The following is a 23,419-nucleotide window of genomic DNA, read 5'->3' on the forward strand; positions in this document are numbered from 1 at the left end:
TAGACGCACATGCTCTAGCGCTTAAAACAACTTCGGGTATATCTTGCAAATGTTGATGTAAGAAATAAGTCACACGTATTATAAGATTTGTTAAAAGTACTACAGTCAGTCAGAACTAGTTTTGTGGTTTCTCACTTGAACAGAAGAGTCTGGAAGTTATCATGGAAATGTCAGCCCCTGAAGAGATGGACATTGAACTCCAAAGAACGACGGAAAAAAGACTTATTAGTGAAACCCATTCCTATAGTTGTCAGCGGAAAAAAGGAGATTGAGATTCAACTCCAAATACACCATCCAAAGCCCCTCCGCCGAAAAAGCATGCAAAAGGTGATGCAACGGATGACTTGACCTTAAGTCAGGTACAGCAAAGCATTATTCAAATAATCAGACAGTCATCCGAAGAAATAAAAGACATGGTAAAAGAAAATTCGAACAGCATCAACCTGTTAAAGGAAGCACTGGAAGTGGTGCATTCAGAAATATTCGACATTCGGAAGGAGAACGAAGATTTGAAAAGCAAAAATGAAGCAAACCTGAAGCGCATCTCTGAATTGGATGACAGACTAAATGATCAGGATCGGTACTGTCGGAGATGGAATCTACGCTTGGAGGGGCTGACCGAGTGTGCGGAGGATAACGTCAAGGCTCGGGTAATGGAAATCTGCAAAGAGGTGGTTGTCGAGAAAGATCGTAACTTCGTGGCTAGTAATGTGGACATTGCTCACCGAGTTGGAAGATCCTACGACAGCGGCAAGGAAAGAAACCAAGGCCGGTGATAATAAGATTCACTTCCAGGACAGCGCGGGACCTCACATGGAAAGGAGCAAAAGGAAATGACTTTCTCAAGAAGAACAAGATGTACTTCAAAGAAGACCTTACAATCAAAGACAGGGCTAGGCGGAATCTCCTTTGGCCATCGATCGACAAAGCACGGAAAGAAGGCAAAAGGGCCTTTTTTGTTGGAATCAAGGCAATAGTTGATGGTAAAGAAATCAAGAGTTAAACCATTACTCTCTGTACGGTGGGTTTTGAATCTGAAATGACTGTAACACGGAAATTCTGTTTGCTTTACTAGGGTACAATTCTTTTAAAATGTGAATTGTTTTTTTTTTTTTTTTCTTAATTAATAGGCTATCCAAGTGTAATCTGATATTAAGTTTACGAGACGTTATTTTATTTTGTTATTCAAATTAAAGCAAACAGGATCTCAGAATTAGCTGTGACTAATCTTTGAACTCTCAACACTTTAAATCTTCACTGTTTACCTAACTGGTTTATTAAGGTTTTGTTCTCTCTTGTTCGAGTTATGTCGATAACAACATTTTCTGTTAATGCCAGGGGTATACGAGACATGCTAAAAAGAAAAGCTCTGTTTCTGTTTTGTAAAGGTAAAGAAGCCGATTTTTGTTTCATTCAAGAAACTCATGCCTGCAAAGATGATGTGTCTTTTTGGAAAAGTCAGTTGGGCTGTGATATATGGTTTTCTTTTGGTGTTTCAAATAGAACAGCAGGTGTCGCTATTTTAAGGGATACGTTTTCAGGACATGTAATAAGTCACAAAACAGACGATCAAGGTCGTTGGGTCATTCTTCTTGTTGAGATAAGTCAGGTTAAATTTATCATCATAAACATTTATGCCACCAACAATAAAAAAAAAATAATGGATTAATTTTTCAAGATATTGAAAGTTATATTAATTATTTACACTCAAAACTGCTGAAGTAATTTGGGGTGGTGACTTTAACACTGTTTTTGATGGAAAACAGGATAGATGGCCCCCTAAAGTTGACAATACTGTAAATGAATTAAGCAATGTTTGTTTAAGGTTAAATGTATTTGACATTTGGAGATATAAAAACCCATCTTCTCTCACATATACTTGGAGTAATAAGGACAAGTCTCTGCAATCACGCATTGATTTTTGGCTTATTTCAGAACATGTTAAAGATAAAGTAGAATTTGTGACTATTGAACCCTCTATTTTAACTGATCACAAAGGCATATCTATTAAAGTTAACTTTCAAGATAGTCAGTCAAATAAGGTTAAGAGAGGATATTGGAAATTAAATAGTAGTCTATTAAAATATAATGAGTTTTGTGCTCAGATCAAGACCTTAATTAATAAATATTGGCAACAGGCATCTATGACACAGACTTATGGTAAATACTGGGAACAAACTAAATTTGAAATAAGAAAATTGGCGATATCCTATGGAAAATCTGTTACAAGAAAGAAAAAAGAAAATGAGAACAAGATAATTAGTGAAATTATTTCTATTACATGCAGAAATAACCAAAATATGTCAAGCAATGATTTATTAAAACTTGGAACATTACAAAATGATTTGGACAATATTTATGAAGAGAAAGCTAGAGGAGCATTTGTTAGGTCAAGACGAAAATGGTTGGAAGCAGGAGAAAAGTCTACAGTAAATTGTATAGCTCTCTTAATCAACCAACTAATGCAGATTTCTTTCTTAGCAACTTATCTGAGAATATAAATAAGATAACTACAGATTTCAGGAATTCATGTGATAAAGAATTAAATATTCAAGAGGTTATAGACTGCATTAACACTCTTAAAGAAAATAAATCTCCTGGGAATGATGGATTGACAGGGGAGTTTTATAAATCATTTTGTAATGATCTTGCACCCTTTTTACTTGCTGTTTTTAAAGAATCAGTTGATTTTGGAGAACTTCCTGCATCACTAAAACAAGGAGTAATTACACTTATACCAAAACCTAACAAAGATAAGTTATATTTAGAAAATTGGAGACCAATTAGTTTGTTAAACAATGACACTAAAATTTATTCACATATATTTGCCAAAAGAATTAAACAATGTCTAAATATGATAACTGATTAAGAGCAATTAGGTTTTCTGAAAGGATGCTATATTGGAAATAATATTAGATTAATTCTTGATTTAATTGACTATAGACATTTGATTTTAGATGAGATATTGACTTTTGTAAAGTGTTTGATACTATTGAACATCCTTTTATGTTCAAAGTTATAGATTTTTTTGGCTTTGGTATATTTTTTCAAAAAGCAATTCAAACTCTTTATAATGGTTGTAATAGTTCGGTCCAATTGTTTCATGGCACTTGTCCGAGATTTAATATGTGCCGTGGGATAAGGCAAGGGTGCCCGATATCGCCTCTTCTTTTTTTATTAGTTGCACAAGTGATGGCCACTCATATTAAAAAAGCTAGTTTTCATGGAATCTCAGTATTTGACAAAGAGATTAAACTCAGTCAATTAGCAGATGACACCACAGTTTTTGTCAAAAACAGTGAAGAAGTGGAGAGTGTAATTAACTGTATAGATGAATTTTCTGAGGTCTCTGGATTAAAGATGAATAAGAACAAATCCGTTTTATTCTCTCTTAGAGACTGTCCTTTGAAAGAAGTTAATGAGATACCGATTAAAGACACTATCACATATCTTGGTATAATAGTATGTAAAGATTTGAACCAAAGAAATGCATTAAACTATAAACCTATTGTTGAGAAGATTAAAAATAGATATTAATGAGAGACTTGTCCTTATTTGGTCGTATTTTACTGTCAAAGGTAGAAGGAATCTTAAGGTCTGTATATGTTTCAATGTCAATGGAAGTTCCAAAGAATGTTGTTAAGGATTTGGATAAGATTCTTTATGATTTCATTTGGAAAAAAAAAACTCATTACTTACGAAAAGATATTTTAAATAATAGTAAAGAATTTGGAGGCCTTGAAGTGTTAAATTTTACAGACCTCAGTGAGGTTTTTAAGATAAAATGGATAATTGAGTACGTTAAAAATAAAGATACTGTGTGGCATATATTCCCCAATTTTATATTTAATTCTTTAGGTGGTATTAATTTTCTTTTAAAATGTAATTTTTCTATTGATAAAATCCCAATTAAATTGGCAAGTTTTCATAAGCAGGCATTGCTGGCTTGGCAGTTAATATATAAGCACAATTTCACACCACATCGATGTTTTCTGTGGAATAATTGAGATATCTTGTATAAAAAGAAATCTATCTTTAATCAGTCATGGTATGACAATGGAATATTTACTGTTAGTCAGTTGCTTAATGAACATGGTTTGCTTTTGACATACACAGAATTCCTTAAAAAAATTGAAATTCCTGTGAGACCAAAAGACTATGCTGTTATTTTTGATGCAATTCCAAGTAAAGTTGTTTCATTATTACGTAATTCTGTGCATTTCATTAATACTGACCAACAATCATTGACTCGTGATATATTTATTGGCGATATTAATATTGTTAAAGATAAATGCAGTAATAGATATATTAGAAATCTGTTAAAGAATAATTATGTGCCATGCTCAACAGTCTTTTGGTCATCTAAATATGAAAACATTGAGTGGAAGAAAGTATGGTCGATAACAAGTAAATTTTTTGTAAGTAATAAAGTAAAAGAGGTATCTTTTAAGATATTACACAGAATTTACCCCGTTAAAGAATTATTTGAACGGTTCAAATTGGATTTAGAAAATTCTTGTGAGTTTTGTGGTGTTGTTAAAGAGTCTGTGACTCATCTCTTCTTTCAATGTGTATACTCAAAATTATTTTGGGTAGATGTCTCTAACTTCATTTCTAGAATGTTTGGTACATTAATACAAATAGAAATGTATGATGTTGTATTTTTTTGTACAAGATACTATTGATTCTAAAAGTACAATTTCCTTTCTTACTCAACTAATTGTTTTACTTGGAAAATATCACATTCATGTAAAGAAATGGACAAAAGCTAAGCCAAATTGTGAACATTTTATTAAAGAAATTAAACTATGGTATTACATTGCAAAATATTAGAAACAGAAAAGCTAAAAAGACTTATGAAGCACTGTGTAAATTTAATTTGGTTAGTTAAATGTTTTCATTTTAATTTTTCTTTTATCCCTGGCATAGATCCTTTTTACTCATGTACATGCACTTGTTCTTTTGTGTATTTCTTTTTTATTTTATTATTATTCTCTCTGTATACCCTTTTTCTACTTCTGTTGTGAGATGTATATATTTGTATTAATATGTACATAATTGCAAAATAAATGTAACTGGAAAAAAAAAGAAAAAAAAAAAAGTATGCAATCACAGGTGATGGAAGCAATAATAAACAGCTTGTGAGCGTTCCAGCATTTCCGTCTGCTAGCATCTTTACGAGCACGTATGTTAAAGAGCATGAGACGTACAGAAACACTACAATGGCGACGAGGATATGAACGTGCAATCACCGCGATCTCAGCGCGTGCATGAAGCCTTTGAAGAAAGCCTGTCTGTGCGTGAGTGAGTGCACACAGCCATAATACAAAGCCATAGCCATGCAGTCAGTGATGAATCATGCACCCATCCAGCCGTTTGACACAGAAACGGACCCCAGTTCGTTAGGAACTCGGTGGAAAAAATGGATACAGCGTTTTGAAAACTTTCTTGTTGCTATGAACATTACCGGCGACGCTAGACAAAAAGCGCTTTTGCTGCACCTCGCTGGTGAACGAGTGCATGACATCTATGACACATTTGCAGCAGAAGAAGACGGCTATGCAGAAACAAAAACGAAACTAAACGGCTATTTTTCTCCTAAAAAGAATACGCAGTACCTTGTTTATCAATTTAGAAAAGCTGTGCAGCAACCTGGAGAAAAACTGGACACGTACCAAACTAGACTCAGAATGCTTGCAAAAGACTGCGATTTTGTTGATGTTGAGTGTGAGATAAAGGCACAGTTGATACAAAGCTGTACTTCGTCCAGGCTGCGTAGAAAAGCACTCAGAGAACCAGACTTGACTTTAGAGGCTCTGCTAGATCATGGCAGAACACTAGAAATTTCTGAACAACAAGCAGCAGGAACTGAACAAAATGCAGCGGGTGTTGTCAATGCATTATATCACAATCATAAGCAGCAAATTGAATTCAAAACCACCAGCAGACGGACACCTAACACTCAGTGTAGAAACTGTGGAGGAACATATCCACATCAAGGTGCTTGCCCTGCTAAAGGAAAAGAATGCAAAGCGTGTGGAAAGTTAAATCACTACGCAAAAGTGTGTCAGTCCAGCACTAAGACACCCACTCAGCACGCTAAACATAATGACCATCCCCATCACAAGCAACGCAACAAACTGCGAAGGGTCAAGCAAGTCGCAACAGCATGCACCAGCCAAGCACAAGATGATTCGTCGAGCAGTGAGGACGCTTATGTGTCTGTTTTGAACAGCAATACATGCCAGCAACAGCCTCAGACACAAATTGAAATAAACGGCACCAAAGTTATAGATCTGATAGATTCAGGAGCTGCTGTAAATATTATCAGCAAAGCAGTGTTTGATAAACTCACACCCAAGCCACAGCTCAGAGCAGTGACAATTAAAATTTTTGTGTATGGCTCTGACAGTGCTCTGGCTATCATTGGTGTATTCCAGTGCAATGTTCAAGCATCACATAGCACTACAGAAACCAAGTTCTATGTTCTTCAGAACGACGGCCACACCCTCCTAAGCTATGGAACAGCACAAGAGCTTGGACTAATAAATATAACCAGTGCTGTCAATTATACAAACACAATACGCACAGTAGCTGATGTACTTGGTGAAAGCTATCCAGAACTGTTCAAAGGAATAGGCAAACTGAAAAACTTCCAAGTGAAGCTGCATATCAATCCCGACGTCCAACCTACATGTCATCCACATAGACGAGTGCCGAGTTCGAGTTCGACAGAAAGTGGAAGCTGAGTTACAAAAGCTGGCAAATGACGACATAATAGAAGCTGTAACAGGTCCAATACCTTGGGTTTCTCCAATTGTAACTACACCAAAACCAAAAGATCCTGATAAAGTCAGAATATGTGTTGACATGCGCCAGGCCAATACAGCCATACAACGTGAGCGTCATTTAACACCAACTATTGATGATGTCATACAAGTCTTCTCAAAACTTGATCTCAGGGCTGGTTACCATCAACTGGAACTTCACCCAGACAGCGGATATATTACTACAACTGCCCCCCCTTGCCCCCCCTAATGTCGCCCATGGCTATAGTACTGTATACTGTATTGAAATTTAGCCAAATGTGCAGAGGATGCTCAATTTACTTTTTAAAATATTTTACTGTACTATATTGTGGTGCATACCAAGTTCATATACAGTTCTTTGGTATTTGAACTTTCTGCTGCAAGATTACTTTACAGTAGTAAAATGAAAATTATTTTTTCCCAAAAGTTAATTGCTGAATTAGCAATCTGTAATTTAATTCATGTTGTATACTGTAATAGTCACTGAGTTGCAAATAATTCCTAATAAGATAAATTTTTTATTTTTGTTAGTGATCTCATGAGTGCTCACTGGGCAGGAAAGTCATCGTTGAATTGTGTGTAAGAATACCTGTAATAACTAGATTGAAATGTTCGAAAGACAAATTTATGCTGGCTTGTCTTAAAGTCTTGTTTAAAAACATAAATACTTACATATTCTAGATGTTTGCTAAAGTTTTGCTAGTTGGTTGCTAGGATATTCTGGGTGGTTGCTAGGCTCTCGCTATGCAGTTGCTGGGGTGTTCCTAGATTATATGGTTGATGTATGGTGTGTTATTAGTGATTACAGACATTCCCACCTCTGTTAATAACAGAAAATCAAACATTATTTCCAAAACTGATAGAGTTTCAGTGCTTTGATATTATTATATTTCTTTCTTAGGAAATTAACATTAAGTCATCGACATTAACATCTTAAACTTGCACTAAAACATGATTTATTATTAAGTAGTAATTTAATAGAATTGCATGTCTTCTTTAGTGATACAAGCTCAGAAACATTTATAACCCGTTTAAGTTTTCTTATATTGTTTATTGACTTGGTGCCATGATCGATACTGAAATGTTATTTATTTTTCATTTTAAACAGTATAGATGATTACTTAATGGTAATGCAATATTTGTAAACACAATTGTGTATGTCAGACTATAAATTACCAAAAATACGCATGGGGGCTTGCTTTGGTGTTGCCACCCCTCATACACCCTCTGCCACCCCTTTGCCACCCTAAAAATTATTTTCTAGATCCAAAGAACGAACCCAAATTCAAGCCTTTATCTGGCGATCTTCATCTCCATCCCGAGGAGCGAGTCCAACAGCAACAGCAACAGCAATAAACCCGCGCTGAAGTGCATTTTACAAATTCAAATAGCGCCGCATCAAGAAACTACGGGATTTACTGCAGGAAAATCGAACGCTCATTGGCTCTCGCCTGAATTCGTCACAGATCACTACTTGCTGTGTTTCTGGTGAGGTGTGTTTTGAATGATGCGCGCGCGCCTTCAAGGACAGGTATGGAAAATAATCTGGATAATATTTTCAGCGATTAACAATTTAAATTCTGCTCTGCACCTCACACAAACCTTCCGTATCCCACCAGAGGACTGCGGCTACAACGCATCGTCATGTGGACTGCTTTTTGGTACTGGTTTTGACATTTTTGCAATATGACTATGATTGCACTTATCTTCTGTCATGTTTTTAATAAAATGACAAAACTGCGTATTTGCTATGAAACGGGTGGGTTTAGGTTTGGGGGTAGGTTAAAAAAAATCACTTTAAAATTAAATGTAAAAATCTAATTTCAATGATATGTGTTAAAAATATTTTACGTTTTTTAGCTAAAAATATGTATCGATTTGTATGTGTTAAACGTTGAAATACGTCTAAACTGTACATTTTAGCGTCAATAAAAATGTACGTTTTGTGCCTCCAAACGTTACGTATAAATACCTACGTAAAAACAATGAGACCAGGCTGAAATGGAAAGTAATTGTTTCAGAGATGGAAAAAGCGCAACATTGGAAGTGAAATGCATGGTTGTTGTCTGTACTGGAAGTCAGTACTACTGCAGTCAATGAACAAGAAACTTATTTAGCCTTGTCCAAGCCCATATTTACAAAATATAGACTTCTGGGAATCCATACTTTGGTCTCATGACACTAAATCATTTTGAAATGTTGACCCTCATACCGTGAGTACAGTGAAAAGTGCCTGATTCCCACAGTGAAGTTCGGAAGTTAGGTGTGAAGAAGTTCTGCTTTATCAATGCTGTCATAAATTCACACACCACTAGATTGTTTTGGATATTGACATTGATATTGCTAATATGTTATATGCTTGTTTTTATGTTAACACCATATATGCTTTGATATAAGAAATGTTTGCACTTGTAATACTTGCTTTGTTAGGATGAATAAGCAACAGTTGTGAAAGTTAGACCGCTGAGTTTGGCAAAGCTTAACGAGAAGGTACATAGTGGTGAAGAGAGCATGTTGCAACATCAAGCGGAGATGAGACAGACAAAGACTTTGGTGAAGAAGAGGAAGAGTGCTAGACACACAAAGCAGAGTGTAAGAGGAAGGACATTCGTCTTATCTAGAGTCACAGACATTGATATGTAACTGGATGTCTCCAAAAAGAAGTATAAAAGGTCTGAGGAGTAAACCACTCATCAGATGCTGCCTGCATTGGGTGTGAAGGACACCTGATACCCTATTGAGGACAACTGCTTTGTATTGTAACCAATTAAATAAGAAATTCTATTGTTACGACTGTCTCCTGTGAGGTTACAAACAAGAGCAATCAAAGGGAGCCTTCTACATCATTTCTGAAGAACAACAACCTGCTGGCAGGTGAGTACTTCATGGTTTAGGCAAGATTTGACTATCCTAACCCAAGATGAAAAGAAAATACATCTTCTAAACTTTGCTAAAGACAGTCAGTTCCTTTCAGAGATACACAGATATAAACTCCCAACCTCAATTGTACTCAGTTTGAATCGTAACATATTTGCAATGGGTCGTTCTGTGTCAAATCAACCACATTTCAGAAACTTCCATGGCTCACATTTTTGATTTTACTAATATTTTTTTCTAAAGAAAGATAGACATGTATAATGATGAAAGCCAAAATATTAAATGTCATGGATGAATATTTACTGAGTAATCCACTATTTTGTAGAGGGAGGTCAAAATGGCAATGTTCACCTTAGATTCAGAAGTTACAGCTGGGTAAAAATGACTTCAGAAAGATGGCAGCATCTTTATCTTATGTGTACACAGAGATTGCTAGTTCTATTAGTAAAATCTGTTGACTTTATCAATCTTTGTTGCATTATGTGCCAATTTCTTTTGGCATCTTCATTTTTAAGGCCCTGTATGGTTTGGTTTCAGAGATAATGAAATTTCAATATGGCTCCAGGTCCAAATTTGTTAATATTACCCATTTTCAGTGGTCAAAAACCAAATGTAGTTTTGTGTTTATCTAGTCATTACTGTTTACAATGCAAATATGAAAAACTGAAGAACACATAATGATTGAAACTAGGGATACGGTGAACTTTTGGCATTCAGACAGCTGTTTTATGCAATTGTTTTGATAGAGGGAAACAAGATACAATTCTAATTTCAACATTATTTCTTCTTTGTTCTTTAAATAAAATTTGCATTTTAAATAACTGACCTTGTTTGGTTTTCGACCACTGAAAATGGGTAACAGTCAGCAATCTGGACATGGAGCCTCATTGAGATCCCAGTATCTCAGAGAATGATGTAGGGCCTTGGAAATTAAGATTTCAAAAGAAAAGTTTAACAACTAGAATCTAAAATCATATTGCAATATCCGTAATACTTATTGAGTTATAGGCAGGCAAAATTTGGAAAAAGACAGGTATGTTCAATGCAGTTGTCTTGATAGAAAGAAATGAGATACATTCCTAGACATTCCTCTTTAAAAGAAAAGTAGTATTATATTTTTTCAAACTGACCCAGATTTGGTTTTTGACCACTGAAAATGTGTACAATTGAACGATTTACTTCTGGAGTCATATTGAAATTCCAATATCTCTGGAACTGAGAGAGGGCATTAAAAATAAAGATGCCAAAAGGAAAGTTTGTTAACAACAATATTTTGTCTTTCAGAAAAACTGGTCATTTTAACTGAATTATACCGTTGTTTTTAATCACAAAGAGCTAAAGTCAACAGATTTTATCCATATTAAAGCTGAGAAAAAAAAGGATAAAGATGCTGCAAAATCATGACAGGCTGCCATTTCTAATTAAATGAATAAATGCAAATATTCGCTCAAAGCACCCAGCAAAGCCGGTCAGGACCCTGGCCCCGGCCTTTTTGAAATAAACCCATTGATTTTGCGCCTGATAATACCTCTCTCAAAAGAAAAATTAAGCAGACATACGCAAGACCACATTTCAAGTGGAGGCACGCCGAGTATTAAAATTAATTTGTTCCAAAAATTGATTACTAATTTGAAAGAGTACATGAGAACGAAAACAATACATTAAAATGTAAAGAATTAGAAAGACCAAAATTTCTTAAACTGGGTTGAACCCAGTTCAAACACCCAACCGATTTCATCCCTAGTTGAAACTCAGTCCAGATGCATCTTATTTTTTAGCGTGGTTCAAGACAACTGATTTGAATATATGTGTGCAGGGATGTGCAGATCAGCTGAATCTGCTGTTAAAAATGAACCATCAATTCATCATATCATCATCCAAAACAAAGAATTAGAATAATTGCAAATGACGATCGGGTGCGGTTGTCTAAATCGGAGAAAAACACAGGTGCGGGTGGGTGGTGGGTGGCGGGCGGAAAATTTATTTGTAGCTGCGGATTCGGGTGACGCTTGAGCTCATCCGCGCATCTCTACTCTGAATCTAAGGTGCAAACTGCCGTTTTGACCTCCCTCTACAAAATAGTGGATTACTCAGTAAATATTCATCTATGACATTAAATATTTTGGCTTTCATCATTATACATGTCTATCTTTCTTCAAAGTAAATATTAGCAAATTCAAAAAATTTTAAGTTTGGAAGATCCAATGATCTGAAATGGAATGAAGATATGATTTTCAACTTGCTTGCATTACAGGCATGCAAACTATATAAGCCAAAAAGTCTTGAAACGTGCTCTTTTGAACCCATTTTTGAATGGTCACCATTGGAAAAAAAAAAAAAACAAAAAAAAAAACGCTTTTTGTTCTTTGTTCAGATTATCATGGTTTTAAAAATGCAGTAATAGTCTTTTTTAAATATGATTTTTCATAGTTTAACATTTAACGTCTAGAACAAATGTAAAACCATAAAATTTAGACATAAAAGTGCAATGTAGCAGAAATAAATATTTTAATGTGACTTTCATTTAACAACAATAAAGCTGAAATCTGAAAACTCTGGGAAATAAAAGTTGTTGTACTGTAGATTATAATGTACAGTCATGAGTGTTAAAGAAAAACTATCATGCAAGAAATATGACTTAATCTTTGCAAGCCTACCTGTTCAGCAATTAACAAAAAGTCCCCACATGAAACTTTTTCGGAAGCTTTCTGTTTTCCCGTTTTCACTGAATTTCATGTTCACCATCTCCACCCACATGATGATCCAGAGCCTTATAAAAGAGCATCTTCAGCCCGATACGTGGAACAACGGCTGCTGCTGTTATTGCTGAAACTCAGGATTTCACAAGACTACACAAGAACAGTGAGTACATGTGTTAAATATTTTTCAACAGATCAACTAAAAAGCTTAACAATAGTATGAATTTAACTCTAAATTAAAACTTGGCCAATACAAATGACTTGCAAACTAAAGACTATATACACTATCAAAAAAACGGTGGCTTAATAATTGACATTTGAGGTATGACTTTTAGCATTTTTCTTACATTTATCAAAACAATTGGTTTAATCATTTTCACATTTTTGTAACTTCAATGTCAACTCTCTTGTTTTACAGATGAGTCCATCCAAACACCAGAAAAGGTTTGTAATTGCTCAGATTGTTAATGATGGAAGCTCTACACTTTATTATATATAAGTACTGCACAGCATTACTCACACAATTAATGTCTATTACAAACTGGATCATTCTGTGAACAACTTGAAAATTAAGTTTAGAGTTGTTTTCATCTAAAATAAAAAACATATTAAATAGCACAAGGCCATGAATGGGGGTGGGGTCTTTTTTATTAAAAACACAGCAATAGAAATGAACTACTAATTTAAAGGGATTAAATAAATAAAGTATTTAAAAGTAATTAGGATAAGAAAAAGAAAGAGAAACAGTTTGTTTTTTTGTAAAGTAACTAATTTAAACTTTTTAAAGAATATGCATACAGTAAATTTCATTTATATTTTGAAACCATAACATAAAAAAAATGCTTATTGTATAATTACATGAATCATGTAAATGCCAGACTATATTTACAATACAAAAGTCAAGCAGTTGGTCATTTAATATTTCTGTCATAACACAGTTGTTAAATATTCTGCAATTCACATCTAACATCTCTAACGCTGGATTTGCTGTGAACAATAAAGCCCCGCCCTCTTTGATTTGATTGGCCATCTCAATAATTTTGGCACTGATGAGCGCTTTTAGACTGCTAAAGGGGGACCAGTTTAAAAATGTAACTTTTAAAACTTTTTGTCAAATATCAAATACTGGGTGGGACAATTTGGCCATTTCTATGGTGGTTTCAACCCTGAAATAGAAGTGATGTTAAATTCAGCATTGGTCTGTCTGTCTGTTTGTTTTGTGGCCAATGCAGTGGTGAGGTGAGAATCGGACACTCTCTACACACGAATGAGGAAGAGTTTGTAATCAAAAGGAGAGAAACTGTTTTTCAAAGCCTGCAGGAACTCGAGATACATTGCAGTCAGGTCAAACATCTTATACTTTATACAGTATATTTGTCTACTATTCTTTCTTGAAATGACTATTAAATGGTGTTGTAGCTCATGTTTGCACAATCAAACTGTGTGTGTTTCAGAATGAGGTGCCTCACATTGCATTACTGGGTTCTGGAGGAGGACAAAGAGCCATGGTGGGTTTGCTGGGATCCCTGGTTGAGCTGGATAAAGCGGGTCTTCTGGACTGCATCCTTTATCTGAGCGGAGTCTCTGGATCCACCTGGTACGAACCCTGAGAAACAACAAACACAGAGAGATTGAATTGGGTTGAATGTCAAAAATGACAGCAGTATGTTCTTCTCTGAAGGTGCATGGCCTCCTTATACAAAGAACCAGACTGGTCCACCAAACTAGACACCGTGAAAGACAAAATCATCAAGAGACTCAGCGGTCCTGAAGTTAGCTGGGGAGACGCATATGCCAAACTGAAGAAATATCACAAGAAAGACAACTTCAGCTTGACTGACGTCTGGGCAGTGATGGTTGTCACAGAATATGTGAAAGAGGTAACTGTTCATAACACAACATTCAGTCTTAAACAAGTACTGTATTTTTTAATAGACTGTTGATTCTAATTACATACTACAAATCTACCTGCTATAGTATACACACAAAGTTTCAGACCACATTGAAAATTTGTAAGCTGCACATCTTAATTTAACAACATTTTGGGAAATAAGTAATTTGTGAAAACTATAAATAGAGTGTTTTCACAACGTGTCATCAATCAGCCATATTGGCGGCACTGAATGTAAACAGTGCCACTGAGCTGAACTAAACTTGCATATTTAGCTGATTATTGCTGCTGAAAATGGTCAATCATTGTCATGTTTTGGGCTGTACTAATTGGTTGGACTGGGAAAAACATTTAGAGTATTACAGGGGTGCGTGGGGCACAAACTAGCGTGGGGTTAACATAACCAGTTTTGCAGTATTTACTAGTTGCCATAGCAACACTATACAGAGAAAAAAGTGTGCCAAACTTCAAAAGCCTTTTGAAGATATTGTTGAATATTTATTTTACCATAAAAGTACATTTCTGTCTGAAGTAAATTTTTCATCTCAGTTTTTAGTATTCATTTAAAATGAGACAAATCTGCTATTATTTTAATCGCCAATCTGTTATTTATCAGCTTAGACAGTTTATTATTGCTTGGCAAGTAAGCAAAGACACTAACCAGGAAAGTTGTAACACTGCTTTACAATCTGCCCCGCTATATTAAACTATGCTATTCTATGACATTAGCCATGTAATTTTCACTATTTACTTTTATGGATTTTAAAAAGAAACCACAAGAAACAGGTGAATAAAGACTGACAATCGATGTTTAATGTTGAGAAATTATTATTTTAAGAAATGTAAAGCATTTTGGCTCTTTTATGTGTCTCGTGTTCAATGAGAGCTGTGTTTGGAGGGAGGGAAGTGTTTTTTTTTTTAATGTCTGAATGTGTTTCATCTATTTGTGCACATTGTTTGAACAATATTGTATAGCTGTGTTTTGGGATCAGGGCCGTCCCACGCATGGTTGCGATGTGTTCATTGTGAACCTCAAAAATTGGATATTTTTTTAATTCTTAAAAAACGCCAGATAACATTTTAAGCTGTCATATGGTCATGTTACAACATGCCCCTCACATGTTACAATGTACCCCACATACAGGGCATGTTGTCACTTTTCACCCTTTCTTTTGAGGTAAATAACGAAAAACATATACACTGTAATTATGAAAAAAAAAGCAGCATATTTGTAATAGACAAGTGTGAAATTAACGTGGATAAAAAAAAAAAATAATACTCTGATCGTACGTATCTTTACCACCTATTAACTTTAATTTGTCAAAAAATTGCGCCAAAATGGCTGCGCATCCAGGTAACTGGCCAAAAAGGCAAACCCTCTATTGTGAATTTACATTATACCGCTTATTACACCTGCCACAAAACTAAATAATTAGACACAAAAATATTGATTTGCATTTAATTATTTTATTAGCTCATTAAACTTAAAATAAGATGAACATTTTAAGGGATAATGTACAGTTATACCACGGATTTCACCAATAAACAATTATTCGAATATTAATTAATAATCTGAGTTGAAACTGCTTTCAAATCTTACCCGTTTATTATATTATAATCCATTTTAGAAACTAGATGAGATCTTCAACAGTATTATCGTAGCATTTAGCTGGTCGAGAAATGGGCATGTCAGAATGGGGGCGCGTCTAAAGGGCTTTACAATTGCTTCAAAGTCACTTTAAGGCATGTCATTTCACTCGGCGGCCATCTTTGAAACGCGTCTCAGGCAGGCAAGTGCAGCTTCTATCTCTTTGAATGGGAAACATCAAATTCTCCAAAACTGGTCACCAAGCTTACGATTAAATTTCATATTTCAAATAGCTAATGAAATCTGACAAGAACTGCCTCATAAATAGTGTTCCTTATGCTCCCATAGCGTTAAAAAAAGCTTATTTTTCAGGCAAGATCAGCTGGTGCGCATGCGTAGTACTGAGCGCACGTCTCCGAACGCTGTTTCTATAGCAACCGGGACTTCTAACTGCAGCTGCGCTGAGCTTACTAATCAACGACTGGCTCTTTCATTAAGAAGGCGAGGCTCCACTGCCATAATGAGCGTTGCATCTTTCTCCTTTCAAAACTATATGAGTGACACTATATGTGTCTTGGGTATTAAGACCAATTATCTGTATGTAAACATTCGGGATGCACACACAGCATGGTTGCAGAAAACCCGGGAGAGATAGCCTTTATGGCTAGAGATTTACGGCACAAAATACTAAAGAGTATACACTGTAAAAAACAATTTGTTGAGTCAACTTAAAATAATTTGTAACCTGGCTGCCTTAAAATTTGAAGTTCAGTCAACTCAAAAAAGGTTTATTCAACTTGAAATGTTAAATTATACTAAGTGACAACTTAGATATTTGTTGTTACTTAGTACAACTTAATATTTCTAGTTGACTCAACCTATTTTAGCTGACTGAACTTAAAATTTTAAGGCAGCAGGGTAACAAATTATTTTAAGATGACTCAACAAATTGTGTTTTTTATTTTTATTTTTACAGTGTAGATTATATTGATTAGATGTCATTTGGCAGCGATAAGCACTGTTATTCAACGAAAGTGGCGTTAGATAGTGGGATAGTCTTACAGATCCGAAACCGGGATGATGTTTTTATGGGCGGTTCAATTGGCAGTCTATGGAGCCATGGAATAAAAGAATAAAAAAAGGTAAATTTGATTTTATATTTCAAAATCCTGACTTTATTTTCACAATTCCGAGATTATATTCCACAAATCTAGAGGAAAAACAACTCGTCATTCTCTCTTTTCCCCTCGGCCTATATCCCACACTTCTGGCTTTTTCCCCCTCAGAATTAACAAACTCATTCGTTTTGTTAAATCGAGTTATAAAGTCAGAATTAGTAGATGTAAACTTGCATTTGTGAGGCAAAAAAGTCAGAATTGTGAGATACAAAAAGAAAATGTTCTGTAAAAGGTTAATAGTAATAGGTTTAAATAATATGTCATGCTGTAACGGTAATACAATACATCCCCTATGAACAGCATATGTGAATATTATGTAGACCTATTGTTTAAATTAAATTTATGCTTTAAAAGTAGAGTAATCATAGCAGTTTTCATCCATACTATGTCCGTTTAAAAGTCTGCGTTTAGCTTCAAATGGCGTCTTTGACAACAGTATTGTATAAAAATAATTTGCATTCCGATTTTGAAAAAAGGCACAAAAATATTTTTTTTCTCTTATTCCATGGAGTTTACCCGTTTACCTCCACTTGCTACCAGTGTTTTTCTGCAACCACTATGCGCACGCAGCAGCAAGTGACGTTACTGTGACGTCTGCTCGAAATTGGTCTATAGTCTTTGAATTGGTTGCAAGAGTATGGAAGGCCGGATTATTAAAAATTTCTGTACACTTCACGTGTACAGACGTTATAACACGTGTACACGTAATTGCGTCTACACGCCTTATTTCGTGTACAGACGTTAATGTTTGGCCAATGGCAAGGCCGGAAACATCGAAATTTGCATACAATTAATTAAACATATAATAGTGACGTAAATCTCTACATAATTACCTGTCAATAATTAATAATACATATAAAAGTGACGTACCAAAATACGCACTAACGCACCTGGCGGTCACATGATAATGACGTCGTATTATGACCTAGAAGGAGGCGGCATTTCAAAATACGTGCGTTAGAGGAGTTAGTTAGTTTCAGTGACATATATTAAAATAGTTATTTTGATTAAAAATATAATTTACAAACTTTATTACACATGTAACAATACATATTTATTAAAATTATTTAAAATACGAAATACATTTTAAAATACAGGTGGAAAGAAAAAAAGTTTACACTGCTTAAGTGATCCCAAAATTTAACATATGGCTATTGCCCCTTATTGAATGAGTTTTTGTGAAAAAGATTACGCTCAATAAAGCAATAAGCTTTAATTATTAAAAAAAAAGTTTAGCTTTTGTAAAAACAATAACATAAAATAAATATACTTAAAATAAATAAAAACTTTAAATAAATATTTTTTCACAGGTGTATTGAACGCAACAACTTTGAACACAGTTCAACCAATCACAATCGAGGAACTGTTTTTTTAATTGCAAAATTGTACACAAGATGGGGAACATCCATAGGGAACATCCAACAACATAGGGTACATCTACCATAAGTAATACAAATAATCAACATAAAACTGTAGACTGTAGTATCCATCTGCAGACCTGCAGCACTACCAGACAACGAGATTAGCATGGAGGACAACCAGGATTGTCAAAAGTGAATTGTTCACTTAATAAAATTATTTCTAAAATTATGCTGCTGCTGCTGCTGTGTGTGTGTGTGTGTGTGTTTAGATTTTTATTGAAATGTTTTTAGTTTTCATATAGAAAACTGCACATGTTTTTGGCTTTGGAGTAAACGTTTCTTTTGAATCTTGTGATTAAAGTGTATTTCATATAAAACGCCCTTAAGTTTCAAGCATTATTTTATATATCCTGAACAAGAAACAGGAAATAATTAAATTAAACAAATAACTATTTACAATTATATTACATTATTAATATTATTATATTAATGTTTTATAAGGCACCTTATGTTTTGCCTCAAAATGTACTTTATAATAATAAATATATTTATGGTTTTGCGCGCTAGTGGATGTGACTTTTATTTTAACACCGGAAATCTTGTGTTTACGCGTCTACCCGTAATTACGCGTCTACGCGTCAGAACGTCTGTACACGAAATAACGCGTGTAGACGCAATTACGTGTACACGCGTTATAACGTCTGTACACGTGACGTGTAAAGAAATTTTTAATAATCCGGCCTTCCATACAAGAGCTGCCTGTTCTACATGATATCTTAAACGCTATTGGCTTACGGATTAACAAGTTAGACAAGAGCTGAGCTCTGGACAAGAGGCTTGTACCCTGTAATCATCATCATAGATGGTCATCATCCCTAATTCCATTCTTTTACTGCAGGGTTACAGTGATATAAAAATATTAAATATTAAAGAATCTTCAGAACTTTGTCAACTGAGACGGTATGGCAGCGAGATGGTGACGTCATCGCCAACGCGTGTTTGTTTTGGTCTTATTAGTGTAGCATTGCTGGGGATGATCCTAAATAATCAAAAAAACAATTACATTTAGGCTATTATTTGAAGGATACAAATGTATTTTAAAATAACATTGAGTTTGCATTCTTTAGTATGTTACAATTGTATTGACTTCACATGAATGCAAAAAACGTCACAGAAGCCGTAATTCCTACCTTGTTTCTTTTATGATTTACAGTTGTACTATTTTCTGCAATTTTATTGCAAGTGCATGTAAAATAAAAATGTCTATGTTTTATTTGAGAAAAATAAAAAAACATCAGGGGCACTGATTATAATATATTAACAATGGAATTATTAAAGGTATTGCCGGTTCTACATGACATAATAATCTTCTGTTAATTGGACTGTCATTAAGTAATTTAGCAAACACACATTGTTGTTCGGTAAAACATGTATTCAGTTGTCAAGCAGGCCCATCAGCAAGACAATAAATAATAGGCTATTTTTTTTGTCAGCAATTACACTATGAAACAGATTAGCCTACATATACAGTAGTCAGCATTTGAAGTGGATCAAAAAAGTTCATCAAAGTTGTCTTAAGACAAGAACGGGTACTGTTTTGGTTTTAGGACAACTTTGATGAAAGGTTTTGATCTACTTCAAATGTTGACTACTGTAGACCAATTTCGAGTAGACGTCACTGTGACGTAACTTGCAGCTGCGCGCATAGTGGTTGCAGAAAAACACTGGTAGCAGGTGGAGGTAAACGGGTAAACTCCATGGAATAAGAGAAAAAAAAATAAATTTTTGTGCCTTTTGATGTCAAAATCGGAATGCAAATCATTTTTATACAATACTGTAGTCAAAGACGCCATTTGAAGCTAAACGCAAACGTTTAAACGGACATACTATGGATGAAAACTGCTATGATTACTCTACTTTTAAAGCATAAATTTGATTTAAACAATAGGTCTACATAATATTCACATGTGCTGTTCATAGGGGATGTACTGTATTAGCCCTACCGTTACAGCATGACATATTATTATGTTGGCTTGGCAGAGGGTATGATGGTACTTTGTTGCTATATCTTTTTAGACTGATCAGACTTACAGTTTTTTATTATTAATTTTTAAATATGAAAAATTTCCCATAGACTTACATTGGCTGAAAAAATGCCCCCTCTAGAGGAGCAATACCACTCGAGAAGGCGGAGGCGGTTAACTCACTTACTTTCACTTTGAAATCGGTTAAAAATACAAATAAATGCATGAATTTAATTCATACTGACAAGCTACACCAACGTATCTGATCATTATCAGGTCGAGGGCTCATGAATGATGACTGTCTGGCCAGAGAACAGTGTAAGGCCCCGATCACACCGAAAAGCGTTTTTGCAGCGAGAGGCGCCTTTTTAAAATTGTTTTCTATTGGCAGTGAGCTTCATGCGTGCTGTTTATGCGCCGCCGGCGCCTCGCGTTTTTGCCGGAGCGCTCTGTGCGCCTGAAGTTGAAAAAAAAAAAAAAAAAAAAACTCTGAGCGGAAAAGCGCCCGACGTCATCGCGGTTTTTTTTCACTGTCCAATCGAATTAATGGAGAGGCGGGCCTTCCATTGTGGTGATGAAAGTTTTATCGGAGACTGCAGTGATGAAGGAGAAACTTTTGGTGCCTATCGCGGGTTACCCGGAGCTGTGTTTTTTAAAGGTTTTTGCTGATATGACAGTTTACTAAACAGCTAAAAACCAAAGATTTTAGAGCGCTCGCGCTATAATCCTTTGATTAGATTGACAGAACGGCTGATTTGATGGTTGCCTAGCAACATAAAAAACCGCAACGCACTGCTCTTTTTTTTTTTTTTAAAGAGTCACCAGAAAAAGGCAGTGCGGTGCGCCTCGCGTTTTCAGAACTAAAAAACGCGTTCGGTTTGATCGCGGCCTAAAAGATCATAGATCTGTGACCGCTTCGATCAGCAAGTGAGCTCTGTACGTGCTCATTAATCTACAGCATTTGCACGTCTTTTACACAAAAATATTCCAGTGGTTGTATACAATCCACCCATTAGAACACACTGAGAGCTAAATTCAGGTGTTTGTGCGCTGTTTCATGTAAAACTCAAAGCGTCGATCGCGTAAAACTCAAAACTCGATCGCGCGATCACTGCAGCGTCCTCATTACACATCTTTATCTGGACGTGTTAAAGACTTGTAAATGAAAACACTCCAGCGACAGCACACAATAATAGTAGAAGAACATATTAAACAGGTAAAATGAGCTTGTCAGATATTCTGTGTATCTGTGGCTCGCTGCTCCCCGTCCGTGCTCACAAAACTACATCATTTGCAGCTTTTAAATGCTTTTAAATTAAAAAAAAAATATTATTTAAATTAATAAAAACACTCCAGCGATAGAACACAATAATAACAGAAGAACATGTTAAAAGGGAAACTGAGTGCTTATAAATGTCTGTGACTTTTTTTTGTTAAACTTGCAGAGCAACGCGTCGCGGCTCGCTGCTCCGTCCGTGCTGATCTCTACATTATTTACAGCTGTTTTAAAGGCTTTTAAATGAAAACACTCCAGCAATAGAACACAATAATAGGAGAAGAACATATTAAAGATGTAAAATGGCTGTTTTTGAGATTTTCTGTGTTTAAATGCTCAACAATGCGTTGCGGCTCAGACGATCGCGCCCGGGAACGCATTTATTGTTGCTTCTCTCAATAAGAAAGACTTATATATATGAAAATATATCATATCTTGGCGAATATAATCGAAAACAGTCGTTTATGCCTCATGTGAACATAAACTGTTGAGAAATATTTCGGAGGTGGATCATTATGATCATTATTTCAGCATTAAAGCGACCGCATTCACCAGCTGCTTCCTGACTTCAATATTAATCCACAAAAAAAGAAAATCATTCATTTGTCTTTGCTTCTTATATGTATTTATTTATTGCTGTAATAAGAATTAATATTTAATGAAAACTATGCAATGTTATTTTAGGTTTCTTCCATTTCTGCATCTACTCACCTACAAAACTAAAACCTGCTTTGTTATAATATTGTTTTGTTGTATAATAATTGTATTGTTATAATAGAAAAACTACTGGCAATTTAATCTTAGTGTGGTTCAGAGATTAAGGGCATAATGCTAATGCTGTCCACAGGAGGGAGCCAGAGAATAGCTAATCATTCAGGATCTCAGTTCAAGACTTGAAAATGTTTCATTTAAGTGACAAAATAAAAAAATGCATATAAATTTATTATTTTCATAACCTTGAATAAAGCCCAATATATAGTAAGTTTGCAAAAACTGTAATCTCTTAATTACTGATAGAACATTTTTTTTTTTTTTTCTTTTTTACTTAATTTTAATGGTATTGAAAATATATTTCTCAAATGTCAGACATAACTTAATGTACGTCCAAGTGAAGAGGGGACATTACATTAGTCATCTATTTTCATATTGTGCATATAATAGTACTCACATAAGGACTCATAGTTTATTTGAAAACAGACATGTCCATTGAATAGCTAGATCATCTACAGAAGCCATTTTGCTTGGATCCCAATGATCACCTTGAGTTAAACCACATTGTTTCAGTTACCTTCTGTGTTGTTGCCCACAGCGCTTCGGTGACAGGACTTTGAAATAGCAAACAGGGAAAACAGTAATAGACAGGGAAAAAAGGGAAAACAGGGAAAAAAGACATGTCTTATTTCGCATCCAGCTAGCCAACTCGGTTGAAGCTGTTGTCATAGCCTAGTAGGTGGGCCAGCTCAAGCATGCCGGACACACAAGTACTCTGGCTGAGGCCGGCTTTGCCAAGCCAACATCAAGTTAGTTCACTAACTTTAGCTTCTAGTTACTATTAACATTTTACTGGACATTTTTTTTTTAAATTTTATCTCACAATTCTGACTTTTTTTCCTCACAAATGCAAGTTTATATCTACTAATTCTGACTTTATAACTCGATTTAACAAAACTAATGAGTTAAAACCAAAACAATACCCTTTCTTGTCTTAGGCCAACT

At 35.0% G+C, this 23,419-nt stretch overlaps 1 protein-coding gene across 4 annotated transcripts in view; it reads left to right on the top strand.

Annotated features, from left to right (window-relative positions):
* LOC127158970 (cytosolic phospholipase A2 gamma) overlaps nucleotides 1–23,419 on the top strand; it is a 74,897-nt gene that overhangs the window by 47,574 nt on the left and 3,904 nt on the right. For 2 of the 4 annotated variants that reach the window (XM_051101914.1, XM_051101913.1), the window contains one exon: nucleotides 14,067–14,265. The exons of 1 other annotated variant lie outside the window; for it this stretch is intronic. In XM_051101914.1, coding sequence (XP_050957871.1) covers nucleotides 14,067–14,265 — 199 coding nt within the window. Of the gene's footprint in view, nucleotides 1–9,468; nucleotides 9,684–12,453; nucleotides 12,549–12,803; nucleotides 12,830–13,617; nucleotides 13,730–13,839; nucleotides 13,983–14,066; nucleotides 14,266–23,419 lie in introns of those variants that run through there. One more of the 4 variants, XM_051101911.1, reaches the window with a different exon arrangement.

Source organism: Labeo rohita, unplaced genomic scaffold, assembly GCF_022985175.1.
Source record: "Labeo rohita strain BAU-BD-2019 unplaced genomic scaffold, IGBB_LRoh.1.0 scaffold_182, whole genome shotgun sequence".
Lineage (NCBI taxonomy): Eukaryota > Metazoa > Chordata > Actinopteri > Cypriniformes > Cyprinidae > Labeo > Labeo rohita.